The sequence below is a fragment of the Gobio gobio genome, assembly GCF_949357685.1.
Source record: "Gobio gobio genome assembly, chromosome: 25".
Lineage (NCBI taxonomy): Eukaryota > Metazoa > Chordata > Actinopteri > Cypriniformes > Gobionidae > Gobio > Gobio gobio.
The window spans coordinates 15,985,188-16,009,239 of record NC_137121.1 but is presented as its reverse complement, the minus strand read 5'-3'; the positions used below and the strand labels follow the sequence as shown (position 1 = coordinate 16,009,239).

Sequence of the window (24,052 nt, the reverse complement as noted above, 5' to 3'; positions counted from 1 at the left end):
TATTTGTTTGTTTGTTTTTGTTTTTCTGAGTTTGTTGGATTTTGTTTTGCAGAGATTTTTTTTCTGAGTTTGTTTTATCTTGTATTGAAGGGTTTTGTTTTTGTATTTGATTTTATTTGCTTCATTCTCAGTTTTTTATTTTGTACAATTATGTTTTAATATTTTATGTATTTATTAATTTTATTATATATTTTTTTATAAATATTTGTTAATTTATTAATTTATAAATATAAATTAATTTTAAATATATATATTTTTTTCAACTTTTCTCTTAAAGGGGCTATATGCAACTTTTTCCCCAAAATAAACGTAACAATAGCCTTTTTATTTTACCATTTATGACTCAAACATCTCCTGATGAGCATACTGACACCTTGTCCGCTCACAGTGGGTGCACCTATAAGCCTGTATCCTATTTTTCCTATTTTCTGGCGGGTAGGTTTTTCCCGCGCTGTCTGCGGATGTGACGTCACCACCGCTGCGAGCGCGAGCAGAAAATAAGAGCAGTTCTATTTTTTGGCCACAGGTGTCAGTCGCGAGTTTAAATTTCAGAAAAACGCATATAGCCCCTTTAAAGGTCCCATGGCATGAAATTTTCATTTTATGAGGTTTTTCAACATTAATATGAGTTCCCCTAGCCTGAATATTGTCCCCAAGTGGATAGAAATGTTGATCGGTGTAAACCTGAGTTCTGGCTGTCTTTCTCTGCCTTTGAGAAAATGACAGGCCAGACGAGCCAATCCTGAAGTCTCCTGGTTTGACGTCCAAGCAGGAACGGTTACCTCCCTTTCCCCCACCCAGAGAATCTAGCACGCCCATGCAAACGCTCGATAGATCATTGCTTGTGAACGAGTGAACGCTGGCAGTTTCTCAGTGTTTGGATGTACAAATGAAAACAGAAGTCTTTTTTCAGTACCTTCTGATCTGTGATCAGTGATTTCTTATGTGTAGCCAATTATTTATTATTCGTGCACACGCTGCGGCTTCTCTCTCTCCCGACAGAGCGGTGTTTTCGTGTTTTCTATCTTGTGAGTCAGTGTTTTTGTACGTCCTCGTCGCATCTATCTGTTCTACAATGTGCATACAGTCGTTTCTGCTCAACATCAGCAGAGTCACATCTTTAGAGATAAACCTTACACACGCCGAGGCTCGGGCTGCACTGGCTGGTCGGCCTCCAACATCCCCGACCCCCAGTACTGCATCTGGCCCACAGCGGAGGCACCAAACGCGGCGCGAGATTAAGCAGAAGGGGGGTAAGCGTGAGGGTATCCGGCTAGGCTAGCCAGCTATTCCCACAATAAACTGGATTACATTCGATTACTGCTGTTGTGTCTTTGTTTGCGCTGTGTACTCAATGCGCGTCACTGACGCTTTACATATGATAGGAACATATCTAAAAATAATGGTATTATCAACACTTACTCGTAACTCGTTCATCTCGACAGCTGTAATGGTACTTTGCATGTGTTACAAAGTTGGTAGAATACTGATGAAGACGGACTCGGCGTGACTGGGACTCGTGTTTATTCAGAACTCTCAGATACAAACACAATAAACTCGCGCTGACTGACAGCGCTCTCATAACTCAGTAGTTACTATAAATAACTTTGTTAGCAATCGCTGAGCTCCGTCTCTGGTACATTAGTGATGTCCGGTTCGCGAACGATCTTTCTTTTGAACCGGTTCTTTTTAGTGAACTGAATCAGTTCACCAAATCGGACTGAATCGTTCTAGTCAGCGCTAATCCATAATTTACTAAAGTTACTAACTTTCTGACATGAGTGACAGCCCCTCCGACTAGAAATAGACTAATAACCTGAAGTATATGCAGTAACTAAAACAGTTCACTGAACTGAGACTGACAGAACTGATGTGAAGTGAACTCCGGTCCATCCGTCTCTCTGGCAGCAGCTCGTGCCTGCTCGTGCCTCGTAGACCCCGTTAAACCACGCCCCCTCCGCTCATATCAAATGCAAAGATGTCAACCAATCACAACAGTGGGCGTTTTTACTGAAGTCTCACAGCAGACACGCCTCTTGTAACAGGGCCTTCAGCCACAGGGCAAACAGCAGTATAGAAAAAATGCCTTTTATTTCTAAATTATGACATTTTATGATGTAAAAATCATACTAACAATATAAGTACACCTCAGGAAACATTATAAAAAAATAGAAAAATGCCATGCCATGGGACCTTTAAAGTTGTGATGATCCGAGTGTATCAGATTATCAGAAAGAAAAAGAAAAGTAAGACGGGACATGGTTCTATGCATTGGTGGTTGATTCGTTTTCATCTTTTCATATGACACCAGAGCAAAGTCTTTAATTTTTGCCAAAATATTCAGTTATAACATTTTGATTAAACATTAAAAAGTTTTTTAAAAAAATGTAAAGGGGGGGACTAATGCTATTTCATGCATTCTGACTTATTTACACTGTTAAAGAGTTGGATTCTCATGCTAAACACTCCTTCAGGCTTCGAATACGTTTCTGAAAGTTTTTTTTTTGAGGATGGCCCTGTATGAAGTAACAAAGGGCGGAATTCCTTGTATGTCGATATGTTAAATCGTTATATCGATATGTCATCCTCAATAAACCCATCTCCGGCATGTTGCCTCCGATCTTTCGAATATTGCACTTTAATAATTGTTTAATCAATACGGCATCCTCAATAAACCCGTCTCCGGCGTGTTGCCTCAGATCTTTCGAATATTGCACTTTAATAATTGTTTCATCAATACAGGATCCTCAATAAATCCGTCTCCGGCGTGATGACTCCGAATCTTTCGAATATTGCAATTTAATAATTGTTTAAAGGGATAGTTCACCCAAAAATCATTGACTACCATAGTATTTTTCCCCCCTACTATGGTAGTCAATGGTTGCTCTATCTGCTTTGTTACAAACATTCTTCAAAATATCTTCTTTTGTGTTCAGCAGAACAAAGAAACTTATACAGTTTTGGAACAACTTGAGGGTGAGTAAATGATAATGTCAGAATTTTCATTTTTGGGTGAACTATCCCTTTAATCAATACAGCATCCTCAGTAAACCCGTCTCCGGCATGTTGCCTCCGATCTTTCGAATATTCAGATTTATTATGACCTCTGACCTGTAAAGTTGCCAGAATAATAATCATATGCTGTTTGTTAATTGGCCAGAGGAGAACTGGCCCCCCGACTGAGCCTGGTTTCTCCCAAGTTTTATTTTACTCCATTAGGTCACCTGATGGGGTTTTGGTTTCCTTGCCACTGTCGCCTCTGGCTTGGCTTGCTCAGTTGGGGACAATACATTTTCAACTAAATATCCAAATAAATCTAATTATTAAACTAAATTAACCATATAAACTAAATTACTGATCTAGTTACTGATCTAAAGCCCACATTGTCACTGTATGAAAATTGAAATGAACTAATGATGACATCACCGTTTTTCTCCGGAACGGCTATACGGTTGAATAAAATTCTGTTGCATTATTTTCCTGTTTAACACTGTGAAGCTGCTTTGAAACAATCTGCATTGTTAAAAGCACTATATAAATAAAGTTGACTTGACTTGACTATGGGCACTTCTCCCAGTTGAGCGCGTGCGCACATCAACCAGAGCGAGAGCAAGAGCGTGCCCATCAACGAGCTTCGTTCGGGTTACGATAGCTGTTGGCAGCGCTGTCATTTGGTTTTTAGACCACAAAATCAACAATGTCACTAAAGAAGTGTGTTTTTGGCTGTGAGGGAAAGATAACGTTGCTCAGCTTCCCAAATAATCCAGCGTTAAGGGAACAGTGGATGCAGTTTGTTTTTCCGGAGCAGCAACGGAGTTCTGCAAGTGTGTTTGTTTGTTCCCGGTCATGAGTCGAAACCACAGGCGGTGAGTGAAACCGCATCAAATGTCTGTGTTTTGTTGCCAATCGGCGCGTAAGTGCATATAATGTAAACAACACAAACGTATAGTGAATCGAAAAAGTTATCCAGGGATAATTTCATGGTGTATGATGTATATGTGGGTGTGTGGGTGCTCTTGACTCTTCAGCCCCACCCATTGCACACCTTCATGAGTGCTGTTTTCGGAAAGAATCGGTACAGCATATCTGTCTTTTAAAATCTGATAAAACTAAAGACCGATATGAAGGATGCAATACTACTCTATAGGTACTCAAGATTAGCATGAGATTGGCAGAAACTCTGTGTTATGTATCCTTTAAAACAAATTCATGGCTGAATTGTTCACAAAAAAACTACAATATGCCTTCACAAAACATCTTTAAGCATGTGTGGCCCAATTTGATCATACTTTACATTCACATTGGCAAATAGCCATTGAAAATTACTGGTCTTTTATTGGTAAGTTGGTAACATGAGCGAAACCCATTAATTTTCAGGTTTGCCTGCAGAATTCCTGCACAAAGGGAAAAGCAGACTCGGTCTATTGTCATCTGTTACGCTTAAGTCATTAACCCCATCCATCGCCAAAACTGCAATGAGTGTAAGTCTGGTTCTTTCACCTTAAGCCCTCAGGACACGCTCAATGACAGCATGTGAAGCATTCTTTCGCTTTTAAGCAGCTTAAGTCGCCACCCGTGCAATTATATTTTATTGGCGTGTTGAGGCGGAAATTTTGGAAACTCTATCTTTTGGGAAAATTCAAGGCAAATGTTTTAAATGCAAGAAATTTATTGATTTGTTGTTTTAGGTTGAATCGAGGATGCAAAAGAACATCCGTCCATTTGCCCTTGACACGTATGGTATTGATAGAGAAAGCGATATGGAGAGGGAACTGCTTCCTCTGTGGTTTAGGACGGGTGAGCATGGGCTCTGAAGGGGGGCTTAGCGTGGTCACATCAGCGTGGACCCCTCTCCAAACAGTCGAATGGATGGGACAAGAGAGGCAGAGCTCTTATCTCACATCTGAGGAAACAGCTACTTCCTTTACCACAGTCTATACATACAACACACGACTGGCAGCCAATGCTTAGTGGTTTCTCATCTGATGGAGATGTACGTTGCTGGATGGTACCATTCAGGAATTATGGTATTGTAGCTGTTGACATAGCATTATTGTTTGACATTTTATTCAGAGTAAAGCTGAATTGCTCAGAAGTTGCTCAAACACTTTTAAAGGCCAAGTCACACCAAGAACTATAAAGATATAACGTAAACTGTATGAGCATCCAAACCAACGGACAATATCATTCTGTTTATTCTAAGCGTGCTACAGTTTTGTCATCTGCTGCTTTAAATGCACTAAGTCTGTGAAGGATTCTGATTATCTGTCAATGTTTTTATCAATCATCAGCTGAATTTTTTTTTCCGAAAGTGCTTCCAACGATATTGTTTCTCGGTGCCGTTATCATTATATTTGTGTTGTAGACTCTGAGGTTCTTTTATATTTTGAGCGATTTATCTTTTGAACTATATATCCAGGGATTACTTACAAATTGTGGTCGGTTACTGATTTGAAATGACAAGTTATTGTAGTTAGTAACATAATCCATTACATTACACATTTAAGGTAATATAATCGGACTACTTTTGGATTACTTTTAGATTACGTTTGACCTAACTCATTTATCACATTGATTTGAATAGGATAATCTTGTACCATATTGACATAAAAATACAAAGAGAAGGAAAATATATTCCATTCTTTGTGAAGTGTGTTAAATATTACACACATATTACAAATATTACATTACAAATTGAGAAAAGTTTTGCAGCGTGGTAGATCCTGAACTCCACGTGTGAAAGTGTTCACATGGACAATGCGATTGTTCTTGTGTGGAGGAATCGCACCTTTTAACAGTGCTAATTGGATGCTTGAGACAATGTTCTTAATCACTCGTCACAGCCATCACACCCGGCAGCCCATTCACATGCAAATGTGGCTGGAGAACAGGAAGTAGGAGATGGAGGGACAGAGAAAAGAAAAGAAACAGAGAAACAGACTCAAAGACAGAGGGAGGAGGATATCCATCAACACACAGGACCCCCATCCCCCATAGTGTGTGTGTGTGTGTTTGTGAGAGAGAGAAAGAGAAGGAGAATCTATCTATCTATTAAGCTGTAGTATGAGCTATCAATATTGTAATGGTCTTATTTTGTAGAGGTATTTCATATGAGAATTTATAGTTTAGAGAAAATGCAAATGACAGCTTTTGTCTACCATCATGTGAGTGGAAGTGAGAGAACGAGAACAAAAGAATATTTGTGTTGTTTCAGTGTGACGTGTATTTGCAACAGAAGAACACATAGAAGTGAAAAAGAGGGATGGAAACACAGGAAGGAAAGAGGACAACAATAGAGAAATAGTCATGCTCCTGGTGTCATCTTGGCCCCTACAGACGCATATAACAACAATAAAGCTTTTCTCTATCGACCATATAGCAACAATAAAGCTTTTCTCTATCTTCTCTATCTATCTCATGTTAATGATTTTTTGCAGCATTTTTGAGGTGAGAACTGATTTCTAATTTCTTATTCTAATTCTACTTTTTTTGTAGTTCATTTAAAATTCAAATATTCAGCCTTGTTGGCAAAGCCGGTTTTCACTAACTACCCACCATTGCTCATGCAATTTCCCCTTTATACAAATAGCATATTATTTCTATTTAAACAACGTGTAAACACACTACAGCAAAGCTATTTAAAATGTTACAACATATTTCTATTTCAAATAAATGTACTTGAGCTTTCTGTTCATCAAAGAATCCTAAAAAAGTATTCACTGTTTCCCAAAAATATTAAGCAGCCATTTTAGCACCAAATCATGATATTAGAATTATTTTTGAAGGATGAACACGGAAGACTGGAGTAATGATCCATCAGAGGAATACATTAAATATATTAAAATAGTAAAAACAGTCATTTCATTCTGTAATAAAACGTCACAACATTACCGTTTTACTGTATTTTCAAATACTTCAATCTTGTTCTATCATTGCTGCGTCACATAGCCGATTGGTTTTTATGACATGTTTTATCACTTGTATTTTGCAAATCTAGTATGCTGTTGTTGCAAGGTGCTTTGCCTTGGCACACATTTCTTTTTTCCATATTCAAAACAATGCAAATCATGGTCTGGGCTGATTTCTAGGGAACCGCAGAGTCACAACAACTGACGTTTGAGAGCTGAAAAGTTGTCGTCTTGTTATATGTTTAGTTCATGTTGAAGAGAAGAGAGAGAATGTGGACAGGATGGAGAAAGGAACTACTCAGAATTCCTCATGCTCACTAGCAGCTCTGTCATTACAAACGTCTGGCGGCAAAGGTTTGGGCACGAGGGCTGGAATCTCTCTCTCTCTCTTTCTGTCTGCCTCTGTGTTATTATACAAAGTCACACACTCAAAACTGCTCTATGAAGGCAGAAACCTCTTGTCACAGTCACTCACAATATATATATAATGCATTCCTAAAGATTTTTAGATGTTTATTTGCACTTTTAATGGTTTTAGCGCGTGTGTTTTTATAGATTTGTGTATACAAAAACAGCTCAGTTGCTACATATATATGGTCTCGTTTGCCCACAAAGTTTTGTGCCAATGTTCGAGGCCAGGTCTTGGTAAACGCAACAAAATTGCATCTTATGTCGCTTTGTCGGTTAGCAGGATCTTTCCGCTAAGGATTAAGGCAGCTTGACCTTTAACTATGGGATGTGACCCTTAAAAAACTTTTGTAAGCAACAGGGCATGAGAACGTGAAGCATTATGGAATGAACTAATTGGCTGGGTTTGGTGAAGTCTGTAGGTTAGTCACTTATTGACTTTGTACCTTATAGCCACAAGCTAGCCACACGCTGAACCCCAGACAGAACTGTAAACCGAAAATAGATTCCCACACTCTTATCGCGGTGGACTATGCTTCCAAGCTGTAAAAACACACTTAAGCCGTAACTTATCACAAAAGATGGTGTGCTTAAGAAGATTAGCCTACTCCTTCACACACCTACACACACACTTTTAACATACACACGAACACATTTCGTGTAGGAACCTGCCTTGCCTCAAACCTGTAAGGTCACCTGGCATTTACGACGCAACGCAGATGTCCAGATCTGACTCGTGTGAAGACGGTGACTGTCAAACCTGTCCTGCTGAGAGGATAGACAAACTTTTGAAAACATGTTTGCTTATTTCGCCATCAGTTATTGTTAACTAAAAAGAAAACTATTGAAAATCATTTGTGATCATTGAAATAGTGCTGGAATAAAATATAAACATAAATATTAGATGAAAAACTTTAACCCACATTAAAATGAAAAATATTGCCTTGGCAACTATAACTGAAATAAGTTGAAGTACTAAAATGACTAAAACTTAAATGAAAATAAATGAAAGCTATATAGAAATATAGTTTTTAAAGGAATTAATACAAATGCACCAAATAAAACTACTAAAACTTAAACTTGAAATAATAATAAATATAAAAGCTAATTTAAAACATAAATACACTCTATAGTATAATATAAATAATATTAAAATAAAATATCTCCCAACGTTTCTTTTTCTGTGGAACATAAAAGAAGATATTTTGAAGAACTGTTTTGTCTCTACAATGAAAGTCAGTGGGGTTCAAAACAAAATCAAAATATCTTTCTTTTTGTTCCATTTTTTTCCATATTATATTATATGGTCTCTTCTAGATCTTGGTATCCGCATTGGCCATTTAAACGCATAAGTTGACCACTTCTGTTCACAATAATTCTATAGATCTATACACTTTACTGTTTGTCAACAATTGCCTCATTTGTGTTTATTTGACTAAGAAGAAAAATCTGATTTGTGAGTATTCAGTTGGTCATTTAAAACATGTTCCTGATATATATTATCAGCAGGTTTTTCTACCACTTGAAAACCCAATTTGCTTTCAAGCGTTAGCTCATTACACATGAATAATTGAACTTAATTAACATCTTGACATTCTTTCTAATCCAGCTCTGTTCTGAGACCAGTTTATAGAGTCAACAGGCATCACCTTTTGAAGTCCTGCCGGGCTTAAAGACTGCTTTGTGATCAGATTACCATTCCTTTAGTTGGTAAAGCCGCTCCCCTCAGCTTGTGGTTGGCTGCTGGCTTTGTGTATGTGTGTGTGCGTGTGTGTGTGCGTGGAGAATCAGTCTCTCTCTCAGAGCAGTGAGAGGCAGAATGAGGGAAGGAGTGCAGTGGAGGTTTACTCATGAAGCTGCCTGCCACCCAGCCAAACTTTAGCGGGCTCGCGCCGGCTGTCCCGGGATCAGGCTCTTGCCAGGGAATTCTGCAGCCTGGCTCCGACACTCTGAGGTAGAGAGGAGGAATTTTCTTTGTTTGAGGATTTATGGGGTGGAAAGTTGCTTTGCCACGTGGGACTGTTTTTGTGTGAGTGCCTGAGTGTGAAAGAAAGGTGTGTGGTTAGACCACTTTACTGATCTTAAATAGATTTTTTTTATTTCTATAAAATGAAATAAACATTTAATACAGGCTGAATATTTTAATGCCAAAAAAAAGCTATTGATGCTATTTTGTTTCTTAGGTGCATTTTTTAAGGTTTTAAACAAATAATATACTGATTAAGAATTGGATTTTGACTGCAAATGTGTATGATAATGGTTGTCATCTTGTTTAATTGTATACAGTATACTCAGAAATCGCCATTTAAGCCACAATTTCCAGTATGATTTATGTATTTTGTAACTCAGTATGAAAGGTGAGGACTGTGATCTGTGTCAAGAAATGTCTTCCTTGCTTTTTTCAGGTATTGACAACCTCAGAATTTAGGACACTGTCGCAGCTTTGTCTTTAACTTTATTTAAACGCATTTCCATTAAAATGTTTGTGGTCGGTAAGATTTAAAAATAAAATGAATACTTGTATTCAGCAAGGATGCATCAAAAATGACAGTGAAGACATTTAAAATGTCACAAAAGATTTCTATTTCAAATAAATTCTGTTCTTTTCAAATTTCTATCCATCAAAGAATCCTGAAAAAACATCACAGTTTTCACAAAAATATTAAGCAGAACAACTGTTTTCCACATTGATAATAGTAAGAAATGACACTAAAGACTGGAGGGATGGCTGCTGAAAATTCACCTTTTCATTACAAGTGTATTAAAATAAAACAAACAGATATTTTTAATTGTAAATTATTTCACAATATTACTGTTTTTACTGCATTTTTGATTAAATAAATGCAGCCTTGGTGAGCATAAAAGTCTTCCAATTCCAAAAAAAATCTTACCAATTCCAAACCTTTTGAACAGTACTGTAACTTTTTCATTCATTTCAGATAAAAAAAACTAGTTGCCAGCACCATAACAATTAAACATGAAAATTTTTCTCAAAGCAACATGTTTGTCAATGACCCATACACTTTCTTGCTGTTCCTGGTTAAAGTACCTTTCCTGATCTCTCGCAATGCCTGGCAACAGGGCTGGGGTTGCTGTAGAGATGGGTATCCTTGCAGAACTAATTGATAGGCCACCCAAAGCAAACAGGACAGGGCGGTGTGTGCAGTCAAGCTGTAGCTCACAACTCCGCACTGCTCTTCTAATAACAGGTCTTTAGAAAAAAAAAACAATTTCCTGCCCTGTGGATCAACCCCCCTATATGCTTTTACTTCTTTGGGGCTTGACACTAACCTAATGTCCCAGACGGGGGAGGGGATGGGTGCCGGTGTTTCTGCATGCGCGTACGCGCGTGTTTGACTATGGTGGGATAGATGACAGGTTGTTTTGGGGCGGTTTGCACTCGGTCGCGTCACACCTGCGTCCTCTGTCATTGCTAATTCATTAAATGTGCCAATTCATAATATTAGTTTTGGATTACTGGTGAATGTTGTCTGTGTTGGTGGTGAGGGATTGTGGGTGGAAAAAGAAAGCAGGTCAGACAGAAAGAAGGTTTCTGCCGTTTTTATTCAAAGCATCTCAGGCGGGTTTCTGTTTATGACAGGTGGAGATTTGACTGTATGATTTGCCTCTTTAATTTCTCAGTTGTTTCTCCTAGACTGCAATTGGGATTTGTTTAATCACCATGACTTTTTGTCTGCTCTTTTCAATGCAATATCAATGAATGCTGCAGATATCAAGCCTCAAAAAGCACTCAAAATCACCATGAAAGTATCCTAAAGAATCATAAAAGTTGTCCACACAACCCATTTGCTATATTCTAAGTAGGCCTACTCTAAAGCCATTTGATAACTTAAGGTTAGAAACAGACCAAATTAAAATAATTCATATATAACCTTCATCTCCAGTAAGCTGTGATCAGTGATTTGAATTCAAGAACTGAGTCATTTGTGAACGAATCATTCAGAATGGTTTGTTCATTGGCTCTAGAAGACCTGGTAAATAGTGTATGAGATGTATGCACTATACTTTTTTATCAAAATAATGTTCATGGTCGTTTTGCATTCTTATTTTGGTTTGATGTTGTAATTTCACTTATGTCTCACAAATCTCACATATAGCGTTTTAAAAGCAATGATACCAGATTTCATAAAATTTGTCCAGTAGCAAATTATCTGTGATGTTATTCACATTAATGTCTCTGTACATCTTATTTTAATTGAGAATATGAAATGATGAGCCGTAATATTTTCCTCTGAGTGGGTGTAGTCACTCTTTAGCAACAGTTCTGTTTTGTGCTTTTAATTTATTCAAAATGTTTATTTTCTTGCTGGCACTTCAGAACATTCCTTTGTTTGAATTCCATGCCTCTTTCTAAAGGGTTCAGAAGCAATATTTTGCACACTCCCCTTCTATTTTGGGCTGGTTTGCACTTGGGCAAAGCAAGGGGAGGAATGTCTTTGGATTATATTGGAAAGAAAGAAAGAGAGGAATAAATTCTTTGAACGTGTATAGAAGTAGCACTTTCTGACCCACCTCTACCCTCTATGCCACCCACACCCTCTCTTTCTCTCGCTTTCATGTGAGAAGTATTGTGTGGAACTTTTGCAGAACTTTGTTTTGTTGTTGTGAAGATCAGAGAGGTTGACATGCTGGTCAACAAGGAAATTGAATGTTGACCTATTCTGTGGTGCAACTTAAAAAAATGTGACAAAATTGTATAGGAGTTGGTCAGGCTGACCTCATTTATTCAAAACAACATATTTAAAGCATGAATTCTTGTAGTATACAAAACTTGTATATTATAAGAAAACTTGTAGTATAACTTTTGCAATACAACCTTTTTCTTAAAGGGATAATTCACCCAAAAAATGAAAATGATCCCATATTTTACTCACCCGCAAGCCATTTTAGGTGTATATGGCATTCTTCTTTCAGATGAATACAATAAGAGTTATATTAAAAAAATGTCCTGGCTAATCCAAGCATTATAATGGCAGTGAAAGGCAGCCTAGGAATTTGAAACCTAAAACAGCGCATCCATCCATTATAAAAGTACTCAGCGCGGCTCCGGGGTTTAATAAAGGCCTTCTGAAGTGAATCTACGGATTTGTGTAAGAAAAATATCCATATTTAATATGTTATAAAGAAAAATATCTAGCTTCCGGCGGACCGCCTTCCGTATTCAATTTACGAAGAAAGTGTAACGCCTCTCGCAGTTCAAAACGCATACGCTATGTCCGACATCATCGTTGCGGCAGTTACACTTAAAAAAAAAAAGTTGAATACTGAAGGCGGTCTGCCAGAAGCTAGATATTTTACTTTATAAAGTTTTAAATATGGATATTTTTCTTACACAAACCCATCAATTTGCTTCGGAAGGCCTTTATTAATCTCCCGGAGCCATATGGAGTACTTTTATAATGGATTGATGCACTTTTTTTGGGCTTCAAATTTTTATCTGCCATTTATTGCCCTTATAAAACTTGGAAGAGCCAGGACATTTTTTAATATAACTCCGATTGTATTCGTCTGAAAGAAGAATGTCATATACACCTTGGGTGACATGAGGATGAGTAAATCATGAGGTGATTTTCATTTTTGGGTGAACTATCCCTTTAAGTTCACACCAAGTGCAAATAGCGTGCCTTGTTGGCAAGTGCTATTTGCACTAACTCCGCCTAACAATGCCTGGTTGGGACAAACAAGATTTAAAATAATGCTTAATGGCTTCTTCAGTAGCGCAATCAGTAAAGCGTATGGCTAATGGATCTTGATTTTGACGCGATTGACTGGGTTCGAATCCGCCTTTTGCAGCGTTTGTTCTTATCTCCTTTCTCATCACAAATCACACCAGAAATGCATTTACTTTCAATAAAAATTAAGAAAATGTTCTAAATGTGGAAATAAAGTGCCTAACGAAATGTTTAATTATAATAAAAGCATTTATTGGGCAGGGTAGGTGTAGGGAGGGCTTTTATTGTCCCATTAAGGTGGCATCCATTTAATTATTTTAATAAATATAATCTTTACACTCTAAGTTATAATTGCATCCTGTTAATGTACAACAATACTGAGGTGCAAATAGTATGTATCTGTCAAAATAAAATATAAATTACATGTAATTACTATTTACACATATTGCAAATAACTGCTATATGGTGTAAATAGAATATATCAACTTCACTTAGTAAATAGCATCTACAGCTATTTGCACTTAGCGTAAATATCATCTATCAATAAGAAAATGTTATTTTCACTGAGTGTAAATAGAATCTAGTTGCTATTAACACTTGGTGTAAATAGCCTCTATTGCTATTTGCATTTAGTGCAAATAGCCGCTGCCTTAAGTTATGGCCTTTTGGCCTTATTTTCATATTTACTTTTTAATATAGTTTTCCCCTTTTTTACGTTTACTAGTCAGTTGCAGATGGTTCTCATTCTATGTAATGAAGAAAAAAAGTATCAAGGTTTTTAAAAAATATTCTCAAGCTAGAATAAAAATAATCTAATAAAAATATTTTATGAATAATTGAATATTATTATTAGTAGTAAATTAATATTTAATGAATATTAAATTAACATGTAATATTAATATAGGTGATCTCATTATAATAATCTTATCTATTAATGCTATTTAAAATATTCTAAAAAATCTCAAAATAATTTTAATATTATCAATAATTAACTAATATTTATTGTATATTCAAAATGAATATTAATACTGTTTAATATACTAACAAAATTTTTATATTTTGCTAGATTTCCTTAGAAGACAAAGACTTTGAAAATAATTATTTGTGTCAGCTTTAAGCAGGGCACTAGCTTCAGATAAACGAAATGCCCTAAAATCCACAAAAAGTTGGTTTGGATTTCATGGCGTCTTTAAAAAGGAAGAAGTGACTCAATCATGTCTGTTTTCTTTCCATTTTGGGGGCTTTTTGGTGTTTGTTTGCATTCGCCATCTATAGCATATGACAGCATATGGCAAATGATGAATGAAGCAGATCATTTAAGCAGAGACGTGCAAGCAGACAAACACATTAGCACAGTGTGTGAGAGAGCCTTTAGTGACAAATAGCTCCAATGGGACCAACTTTCTCACAGCTCATTAAAACAGGAACCACAGACGTCCTTCCACGCCAGTTATGTCGAGTCAGTTATGACAGACGTGAGCTATGGGGTCTTTGCTCATATCAAAACAAGTATCTATTCAGCTCTTTCGCAGGACGTCAGGACTGTGGTGGTTGTTTGAACACACGCCTGTCTTGATTCATGGCTGTCTGTGAATGAGCTTATGGGCTGGTTTTGTTTGCCTGAATGATCCTGAGAAATGAGGAGGATTAGGCGGTATCTTAGGTGTTGATAAGACGTTTTGTTGCCACACAGTGTTGATAAAGCTAGCTCTTTTAGCATCACTCAAGGTTGGAGTGGCCTAAACTGGTGGCTTGTGGGAGTTTGGGCAGTCTGTGTTTGGATTTAGCAACTAGCATGGAGCGAATTCCTGTTTACACACCCACAATTACATTCATATCAGCAATTGTCATTTTGTCTTTCTCTCAAAGTCTTATGATCGTGTGATACTAGCTTCACCAACTTGGATTTTTAGCCTCATTTGAAATAAATGATCAAAATGCATGATTCTGTTATTGTCTGACTTTGTAAAATATACAAATAAAGCTTTTATTCATGTGAGGTAAAGTATGTTTTATATATGTTATTAGCAATATCGCACTCGTAGTTGTGCCATATCACACTCACATATAAATAATAACCCTTTTTGCATGATTTGAGCTAAAGAAGCAAAATGGATGGTTCTGTTATTGTCAAATTTGGGGGGGAAAGAAAGAAAACTAAAGCTTTTCTGCCATATTTAAGCTAAAATTGCTGTTGCTCTTGAATTACTGTTGATTCTGTCAGATTTTAGGACAGTTAAAAAATATGGACTTTTTTTAGCCTGATTTGAGCTACAATAGCACAATTGTTAATTCTATTACTGTCCGTTTTTACAATAAATTGTACAATCCACTGCATTCAAACAACGCTCGCAACTAGGTTTTCTCTTTATCCAGTAGTGTCTTTGGTCCACATGATTTTGGTTGAGTCCTGCTGAGCATCCTAATGGATTTTGTGGGGGGATAGCAAAGCAGAGCGCACTGAGAATTTGAGGCGCAGAGCTAATTAAAACAAGTTTTGAGGAGCAGAGAGACGCGCCTAATGTCTCAAGCATGATGGGAATGCAGGCTTTTATGCTCTCACTGTCCCGGTGCAGACTTCATGACTCTCCACAGATGTTGTTTTTGCTTACCTTTCCTTCCATTCCGAATCTTTACGTCCACATTTTCCATATTACGCTGAACGTTATGAATCCATGTATTCTGTTTTATTTCTCGCAGTCTTCCTTTCACTATATTGATATCATGTTTCTCAGAAATTTTGAGAATAAACAGTTCCTCTCTCTTTCCTCTTTGTTCTCAGTTGGGACGACAGCAGCTCAGTCAGCAGCGGGATCAGTGACACCTTGGACACGGATGACCTCAACACCAGCTCGTCCCTTAGCTCCTACGTCAACACCCCATCTGTCCCACACAGAGACGTAGATGAACAGGTCAGTCATTGATACCAAAGGCAACTTCAGAGCCTCGTGGTCTACAGAATCAGAAACATCTGTAGAACTTCACATGGGGAACAACAGAGCACTTAAAAAAGCATTACCATTATAATGTCTATATCCATCTATCGTTCTATATATATATATATATATATATATATATATATATATATATATATATATATATAGAGAGAGAGAGAGAGAGTCAAATTATATATTCTATTAATTATATTATATTATAATAAATGTATTTTATATATATTTTTTATATATTATATAAATAAATAATTTTATATAAATGTATAGAACAATGTATGGAACAATAGTAAATAGAAATCTATTTAATATTAATTTAATATAAATCTATTTAGTAATTACTGTTTCTCTACTGTTTTAATATAACTTATTTTTTTTATTTTTATTTTTTATTCATAGATATTCTTTTCACTTAATTTTGAACTCTTTTGTACTTGATAGTTAATATAAATAATAAATGCATTGTAAACCTTTATATAAAACTTTGAAATCTGTCCGCTGGGGCATAAAAGTGTCTGACTTTGAAGACACCCAGGGAAATCTAGTAGTCTAATAAATATCTTGTTGAACTGTTAAAGAATCCCTTAATTGTATTCACATCTCTGTTCATCATTACTTGCAATCAAAAACAGGCCTGCACATTTATAGCACTGCTTTGGGAGCGGTTATGTTGCTTCATTGTCCCTTTTGATTCAATGAAACATTGGTGGGCCCTTATCAGAATTGGCCTGCACCCGCTGTGTGCAGTCTTTGTGAGTATGAGTCAGCAGACTGACTCAACTCTGCCCCGGTGATTGATCATCTTAACAAAGCTCAAAGCAGGTTAACATATGCTGAACAAATGGACCAGTACAGGAAAGCTAAGATACCGCGTCTGTCTAGCCTGTTCTAACAAGATGAGCTCTGTAAATCCAGACGTGGCACTCTGGGTTGTGTGCCAAATTGCCAATAAATTTGTCCACACCTGTGGCTTCTCGGTTCGTGGATTGGTGTTGGTCTTTAAATGTTACATTTATGAAATTCATGAAATTAAACTAAGGCTATGTTCAACCTGTCAGTTTTTTGGGATTGACAACTGCATTGACTTACAGGTGTGAGTCTCGAAATGTCACGTTCAAACAGCAACTTACAGTAGCGTCTCGAAAACGGCTGTCTGTATGAACGTGCAACGGGAGTCACACCCATATTCATATTCTAGAGACACTGACCAAATTGATATCAAAGATGGTGAAGTCCATAAAACGGAAGTCTTATCACTTTTGACACGACTTGGTTCATCCGTCAAATCTTCATTAACCGACAGCAGCTTTTATGTCTGGGTGGAGAGCAGAGCATTTGAGTCACTAATGGGAGCAGTTCTCGTGGAGAATAGTGCTGATCTAGAACCTTCAGTTGACACACAGCTCATACTCAACCCACACAGCGTGGGTTTGAATGTACAGGTGTAGGTTTGATTATAGAATGCCTTTGTCACTCCCATAAATAACTGAAATGTGTGTGAACGTAACCATATTAAGGACTCAAATACTAGGACTGACAACCATATCCTGCTGTTGTGTGAACGTGGCCTAAATGAAAACGAGAAATGTTGTAATGAAAATCTTTTTTAGGGTTTTAGTTGGTTACACGATTTCAAATTCAAAGAGTTTAGAGCCGTGACTCAAAAGTGCATCTGAAGCCAAATATCTGCCACCTTTCACTTCCACACCCTTGTACTTTTTCCCTATATAGTCTCCCCTCATTCTTCGGGCTGGAGTGGAGGAAGGATTTAATGTATCGGCGTTGAGATAACAATGTTTTGGAATTGGCCTGATAACAACTGGAGGCTATTAACATTCTTTCCCTGGCAATAATTTTTTATGAGGATTTTCAGTAGCAGCTGAACAACGGACTTTCTAAAAGGGGGTGATGTCATCTTGGCTACATTGTAGAAGGTCAAGTTCTGTAATGATCGAGTTGGCTCTTATGTCTCTCATAATCAGATTTTATGATGATTGTTGATTGTGTTACTGAATAAATGAGACGCAAATTAGCTGCCGGTGGATATTGCATCTCAGACATTATTTAATATATCAGTCCAGAGACTTTTTATTTCGTTTTTCATGCAAAGGTCTCTCCAATAAGATGATCCCCTTGTTAGAGACCCCCTTCCAAAAATGAGAGAACTTATATGTTTAAACATAATGTCTTTTAAAATAATTTACTTTTTTCACTGGCCACTTTATTAGATACACCTTACTAGTACCAGATCGGACCCCCTTTTTGTCTTAATTCTGCCTTAATTCTTCTTAGCATGGATTCATCAAGGTGTTGGAAACATTCCTCAGAGATTTTGGTCCATATTGACATGAACCGGTTTGAGATGATTTTAGTTTTTTGACATGCCGTGTATTCCCGCTAGAAGTAGGCAACAGAAGATCCATGCTTTCATGTTGTTTACACCAAATTCTGACTCCACCATCTGAATGTCGCTGCAGAAATCTAGACTATCACACCAGGCAATGACATCCAATCCTCTATTTTCCAATTTTGGTGAGCCGTGTGAATTGTAGCCTCAGTTTCTTGTTCTTAGCTGACAGGAGTGGCACCGGTGTGTCTTCTGCTGCTCTGGTCCATCTGCTTCAAGATTTGATGTGGATATTTGAGTTACGGTTGCCTTTCTATCAGCTCAAACCAGTCTGGCCATTCTCCTCTGACCTCTAGCATCAAAAAGGCATTTTTGCTCACTGGATATTTTCTCTGTTTCTCTGTAAACCCTAGAGATGGTTGTGTGTGAAAATCCCAGTAGATCAGCAGTATCTGAAATACTCAGACCAGCCCGTCTGGTACACTAACCATAGATATTGATTTTACTGATTTGCAAAGAACAGATTTATATTCTCTGAGGTTCGAAGACCAGAACATTTCTTTGTGACTAATGATTTAGTTTTCTCTCCCGCAGCTCCAGACAGATGCAGAGAAGCACTCTGCCGTGAAACACAACCCCAACTGGTCGAACCGCGACCTTAAACGTTCAGAAGGCGGCTCTAACGGTGGCATCAAAATGGAGACCACAACCAAATGGAACCTCAGAGAGTTCTCAGATGAAACAGAACGGAGCTTGATGGGTCGCAAGACACCTACCATCTCGCAGACGGGCTCTTGGAGGCGGGGAACGACCGCCCAGGTGGGCGTCACCTCCCCACGGACGAAGGCAACAACACCTACAAACTGCAGCGCACTCAAGACACATGGTAATAGTTCAGACGGTGATGTTGCATGGATGTCGCAATTAGCATAACCTGTATGTCTTCTTTCTTCTATGGAACACAAAAGATAATTTAAAGAACATTTCAACAGTTTTGTCCATTCTGGGAATGTAGGGACAAAAAACAATGAGGCATTTTTCAAAATATCTCCCTTTGTGCTCCACAGAAGAATACAAGTCATAAAGATTTGGATTGACATGATGGTGAATAAATGGACAGAATTTTCTTTTTCGGTTGATTTGATCCTTTAAAAATTACTAAAATATAAACATTTATTTAAAGGGTTAGTTCACCCAAAAATGAAAATTCTGTCATTAATTACTTACCCTCATGTCGTTGGACACCTGTAAGACCTCCGTTCATCTTCGGAACAGAAATGAAGATATTTTAGTTGAAATCTGATGGCTCTGAAAGGCCTCCATTGGCACAATGCACGGTTCACTACAGTGATTCTAAAATAACTTTATGAATCGGTGATAATAGTTATTGTGCGCAAAAAAACCCTAAATAACGACTTACATAGTGATGACGATTTCAAAACACGGCATCATGAAGCTTCGAAGCGCTATGAATCAGCGAGCCGAATCATGATTCGGATCGCGTATCAAACCGCCAAACTGCTGAAATTTGCCGATTCAAACTGCTGATTCGACTCACTGATTCATAACGCTTCGAAGCTTCATGATGCCGTGTTTTGAAATCGTCATCACTATGTAAGTCGTTATTTAGGGTTTTTTTGCGCACAATAACTATTATCACCGATTCATAAAGTTATTTTAGAATCACTGTAGTGAGATGGACTTTGTAACGACGTCTTTAGTACCTTTTAAGGGTCTTGATAGTGAACCTTGCCATTGTACCAATGGAGGCCTTTCAGAGCCATCAGATTTCAACTAAAATATCTTCATTTCTGTTCCGAAGATGAATGGAGGCCTGACGGGTGTCAAACGACATGAGGGTGAGTAATTAATGACAGAATTTTTGACACCCATTCATGGCACCCATTTTTGGGTGAACTAACCCTTTAAGTTTTTTTCATATGCTCACAGAGCTAGAGAATAAGAATGACGGAGAATTGAGGCTAAATAAAATCTAGTCCAGTGTTATTTATATACTATTAAAGTTAATTCACATTTTGATGTTTATATTTTTAGTTTTCTTTTTAAGTTTTGTTTGTTTTAAGGATATTGCTATATGTTTTCGTCATTTATATATATATTTTTTTAATATTTCTATTTACCTTTTTAAAAAAAAAAATTCATTTTAGCAATTTTAGTACTTCAACTTACACTTATTTTATTTCAGTGAGTAGCCAAGGCAACATATTTATTTTTTTAATAGTATATTTGTAATTTATTTCAGCTTTATTTCAATTAACTTTAAAAAAAAAAATAGTTTAGTTAACAATACAAACACTGACTGAGCTATGTCTTTGTTTTCATGTGGTTTCTTGATGACTGCAAAAGAAATCTCTGATCTGATCACAGATCACAGTGCACTATAACACCTACATTGTCTAATGTGTGATGCTGTGCACCATTGCTAAGGCTTCTGTTCAGACGAGTCATGACATGGACTGTGCTACTGTAATCAAAACTGTTGAAAACATGATTTCATTTTGTGCTTGACAGTCCGTGTCGTGGATCATCCCACAAGCAAGACCGACGACGCCAAGGTGTCGGAGAAAGGCCGCTCCAACGGCACCCATTCCACAAACGTCGATGACACCAAGAAACCTCCCCTCAATTCAACCACACGCACCCCAACCAGTACTTTTGGCTTCAAGAAGGCTCCGGGCGCAATGGCGACAATAACCGCGAGTGGTGCTGTGGTAACTAGCGGCTCTGCTACAGTGGGCAAGTTACCTAAATCCGTCGGGTTTTCTGGGAGTCGAATTGTATGTCGGCAGACGGCCCTTGATGATGGATACCTTCCTCCAAGTGCTCGGACGACTCTTCAGTATCGCAGTTTACCCAGGCCTAGTCGTACCGGCACTGCTCGCTTTTCTAACCGCACTAACATCTCGAGCCTTGATGCTAATTTTTGCAATAAGGGTACTGCCACACTTCCCAACCCTAAGAGTCGCAACTTAGTCAAGTCCCCAATGGGAACTACTAACCAGACGGACCGAGAGAAGGGTATATTTTCCGATGTGGAGAGCCAGGTACTTAAGACCAGCGCAACTACCCAGACAGGGATGCCAACTCAGTGCCAAGCTGGAAGACAAGCAGGAGGAAAGTATTCAGAAATGTCCTCGCCAACCCTTCGTAGGTAAGTTCTCGACATTCACAGAGTTTCGCCTATGAAGACTTGACAGACTGTTGATGAAAAATGTATTTTGCAAAGCATGATTTCTACTTGATGTGGATGAAAGCACCATTTTAGATCCCTTAAATATTTACACAGCAGTTCTCAGCTGTGTTGTGTGAGTTCCAGAATATTCTCCTCCTTGGGTGCTGGACGGTGTTCACAGAACTCATTGTTTATCTGAGCGATTTGATGTTGGTTGAGATTCTGAGGCTTGAAAGGCGTCTTCAGGCCACCACAAGTGCATTTTCTTAGGGCTTCTTGATGTTTCTGTAAGACATGGCACAGACCAAGAAGCTAGTGTTTGTTTTAGCTGATTAGCTTGCTAGCTTTGACTGATTGCTCTCCTAGTTAGTAGAACCAGACTACAGATAGACTGATGCTATCTGACCATATCAGTCCATGAAGTAATAAGAAAAATCAGAGAAGCCAGACTTTCCTTATCTCATATTTTCTTTTGTGAAGATCAGGGGTGTCTTGCTCCTGGAGGGCCAATGTCCTGCAGAGTTTAGCTCCAAACTGCCCCAAAACACTTTCTTGGACGTTTTTACTGATCCTGAAGAACTTTATTAAATGGTTCAGATGTGTTTAATTAAGACTGAGGCTAAACCAGGAGAAGAATTGGACACCCAACAACAAAAGACTAATAAAATGAGCTTACTTTGTTAATGAATAGCATAACCAATAATATTTTTTGTAGAATATTTCAGTTTTTTTAATACCATTTATTTATTACAACAGAACTCTGTTTTGAAAATGTATTTTTAATTACGTGTTTTCAACCAGTCTGTAAATAGGATGATTCCTACAAACCTATAATATACATATGACAAAATTTTATGAATCTGTAATAACCGAAAACTGACTCATGATTCAGTGAGGGAGTCAACTGTGAACTCACTAACAGCTGTGAATCTAATCACAAGCAAGTTTGTAAATCTTAGACTGATGCATTGAAAACAAAATCATAAGAGTCATTTGTTTTCAAATTGGTCATCGCGACCAATGCTATGAACGATTCTCTTACTGGTTGAGTCGGATTCAAACAGCTAGTTTGCATGTGATTTTGATACAGTTTCATGAATCTTTTTGACTGACGCATAAAAAAGAAATGGTTCACAAGACTTGTTTGCTTCAAAAATTTTCATTGTATGCCTACACTATAAACGATTCTCTGACTGATCAAATCTCATTCAAACTGCTAACTTACAAGTGAGTTTGAGACGGTTTCATGAATCTTTTTGACTGACGCATAAAAAAAGAAATGGTTCACAAGACTCATTTGCTTCAAAATCTTTCATTGTATGCCTGCACTATAAATGATTCTCTGACTGATCAAATCTCTTTCAAACCGCTATCTTACAAGTGAGTTTGAGACCGTTTCATGAATCTTTTTTACTGACTCACTAAAAGAACATTATAGCTGTGTTCATTTCTGCATGCAAGTACTCTACTCTGACAAAACCTATATTTTCAATTATTGTTACAAAATGTTTACTTTTGATCACATTTGTGACCATTTTAGTCACATGTTTGATTCTGTCTCATTGTTAAATCCCTTTCCCCTTTGCACCCAGACTCTTTGGTAACAAATCTTGCAATAAGCAAGTTCCGGTCACCACCATGGAGTACATGAAGAACTCCACCATCATCTCCAATCCCCATGCAACGCCCATCCAACAGAATGGGTCTCTGGAGACGCCAACTGTCGCCAGCGGAGGCAGTGGTCCAGTTTACAGTGATAACCTGACGGTGCCCTCTGGAGGTCATGGAGAACAAACACTTTCCTCTGTGACCTCCAGCCCAGGATCGGCTTTCTTTCCTTGGGGAGGCAGGGATGGATTGGGCTTCCCTTCTCAAAGCTCCAACCACACCAGTAGTGACATCATAGATGTTTCCTCAGGAAAGGAAGGTTTATGTCTTAATCGGACCAACAGTGCCAGAACTGGCCTCTCAGACAGGTAAGAATTGAATGGTTCAACCATGCTAACATCAACACAAATGATGCTTCCAGCTGTTTGGGAAATGAATAATAGGGTTGCTATCTCTACTGATGATCTACCTTCCTTTACATGTACTCCTCTTTAATCATTTCTTTATCTCCTCTCCCTTTTCCGTCACTTTTATCTGCTTCTCTTTGTTTTGTCTGCCTCTGTACCCTCCTCTAGCCCTCAGTCCTCCCCCTCTGCTAGCCCTAAATTTACCCGCAACACTCTGCCACGGAAACAGGACAGGTAAAGCTATATGTGTGGTCAAATGATCACTTTTGCTTTGTGTTTTTGTCTTGCTTGTGTGCCCTTGTGATTAGGTCCTGTGATTTAAAATATACCTGAGTTAATCAGTTTTACCAATTCACAAACAAATGACTCTGGTTGAACTGGTTCTTTTAATGACTCTGAGTTAACGGTTTGAATCTGACTTGCTCTGTCAGTGATACTTTTTTGTATATTTTTTTGCCTGATTCAAAATGGACAGTGGACCGTTACTTGTAATTAAAGATATTTTAATTTTGTCAATCTAAATCTAATGTATCTCCA

General features: G+C 37.8%; 1 protein-coding gene across 3 annotated transcripts in view; it reads left to right on the top strand.

Moving 5' to 3' along the window:
- nav2b (neuron navigator 2b) overlaps positions 1–24,052 on the top strand; it is an 84,123-nt gene that overhangs the window by 42,123 nt on the left and 17,948 nt on the right. For 2 of the 3 annotated variants that reach the window (XM_079810025.1, XM_079810024.1), the window contains exons 13-17: positions 15,792–15,921; positions 18,902–19,193; positions 20,840–21,479; positions 23,093–23,476; positions 23,684–23,749. In XM_079810025.1, the coding sequence (XP_079666151.1) occupies positions 15,792–15,921; positions 18,902–19,193; positions 20,840–21,479; positions 23,093–23,476; positions 23,684–23,749 (1,512 nt within the window). The remainder of the gene's footprint in view (positions 1–15,791; positions 15,922–18,901; positions 19,194–20,839; positions 21,480–23,092; positions 23,477–23,683; positions 23,750–24,052) is intronic. The other variant, XM_079810026.1, reaches the window with a different exon arrangement.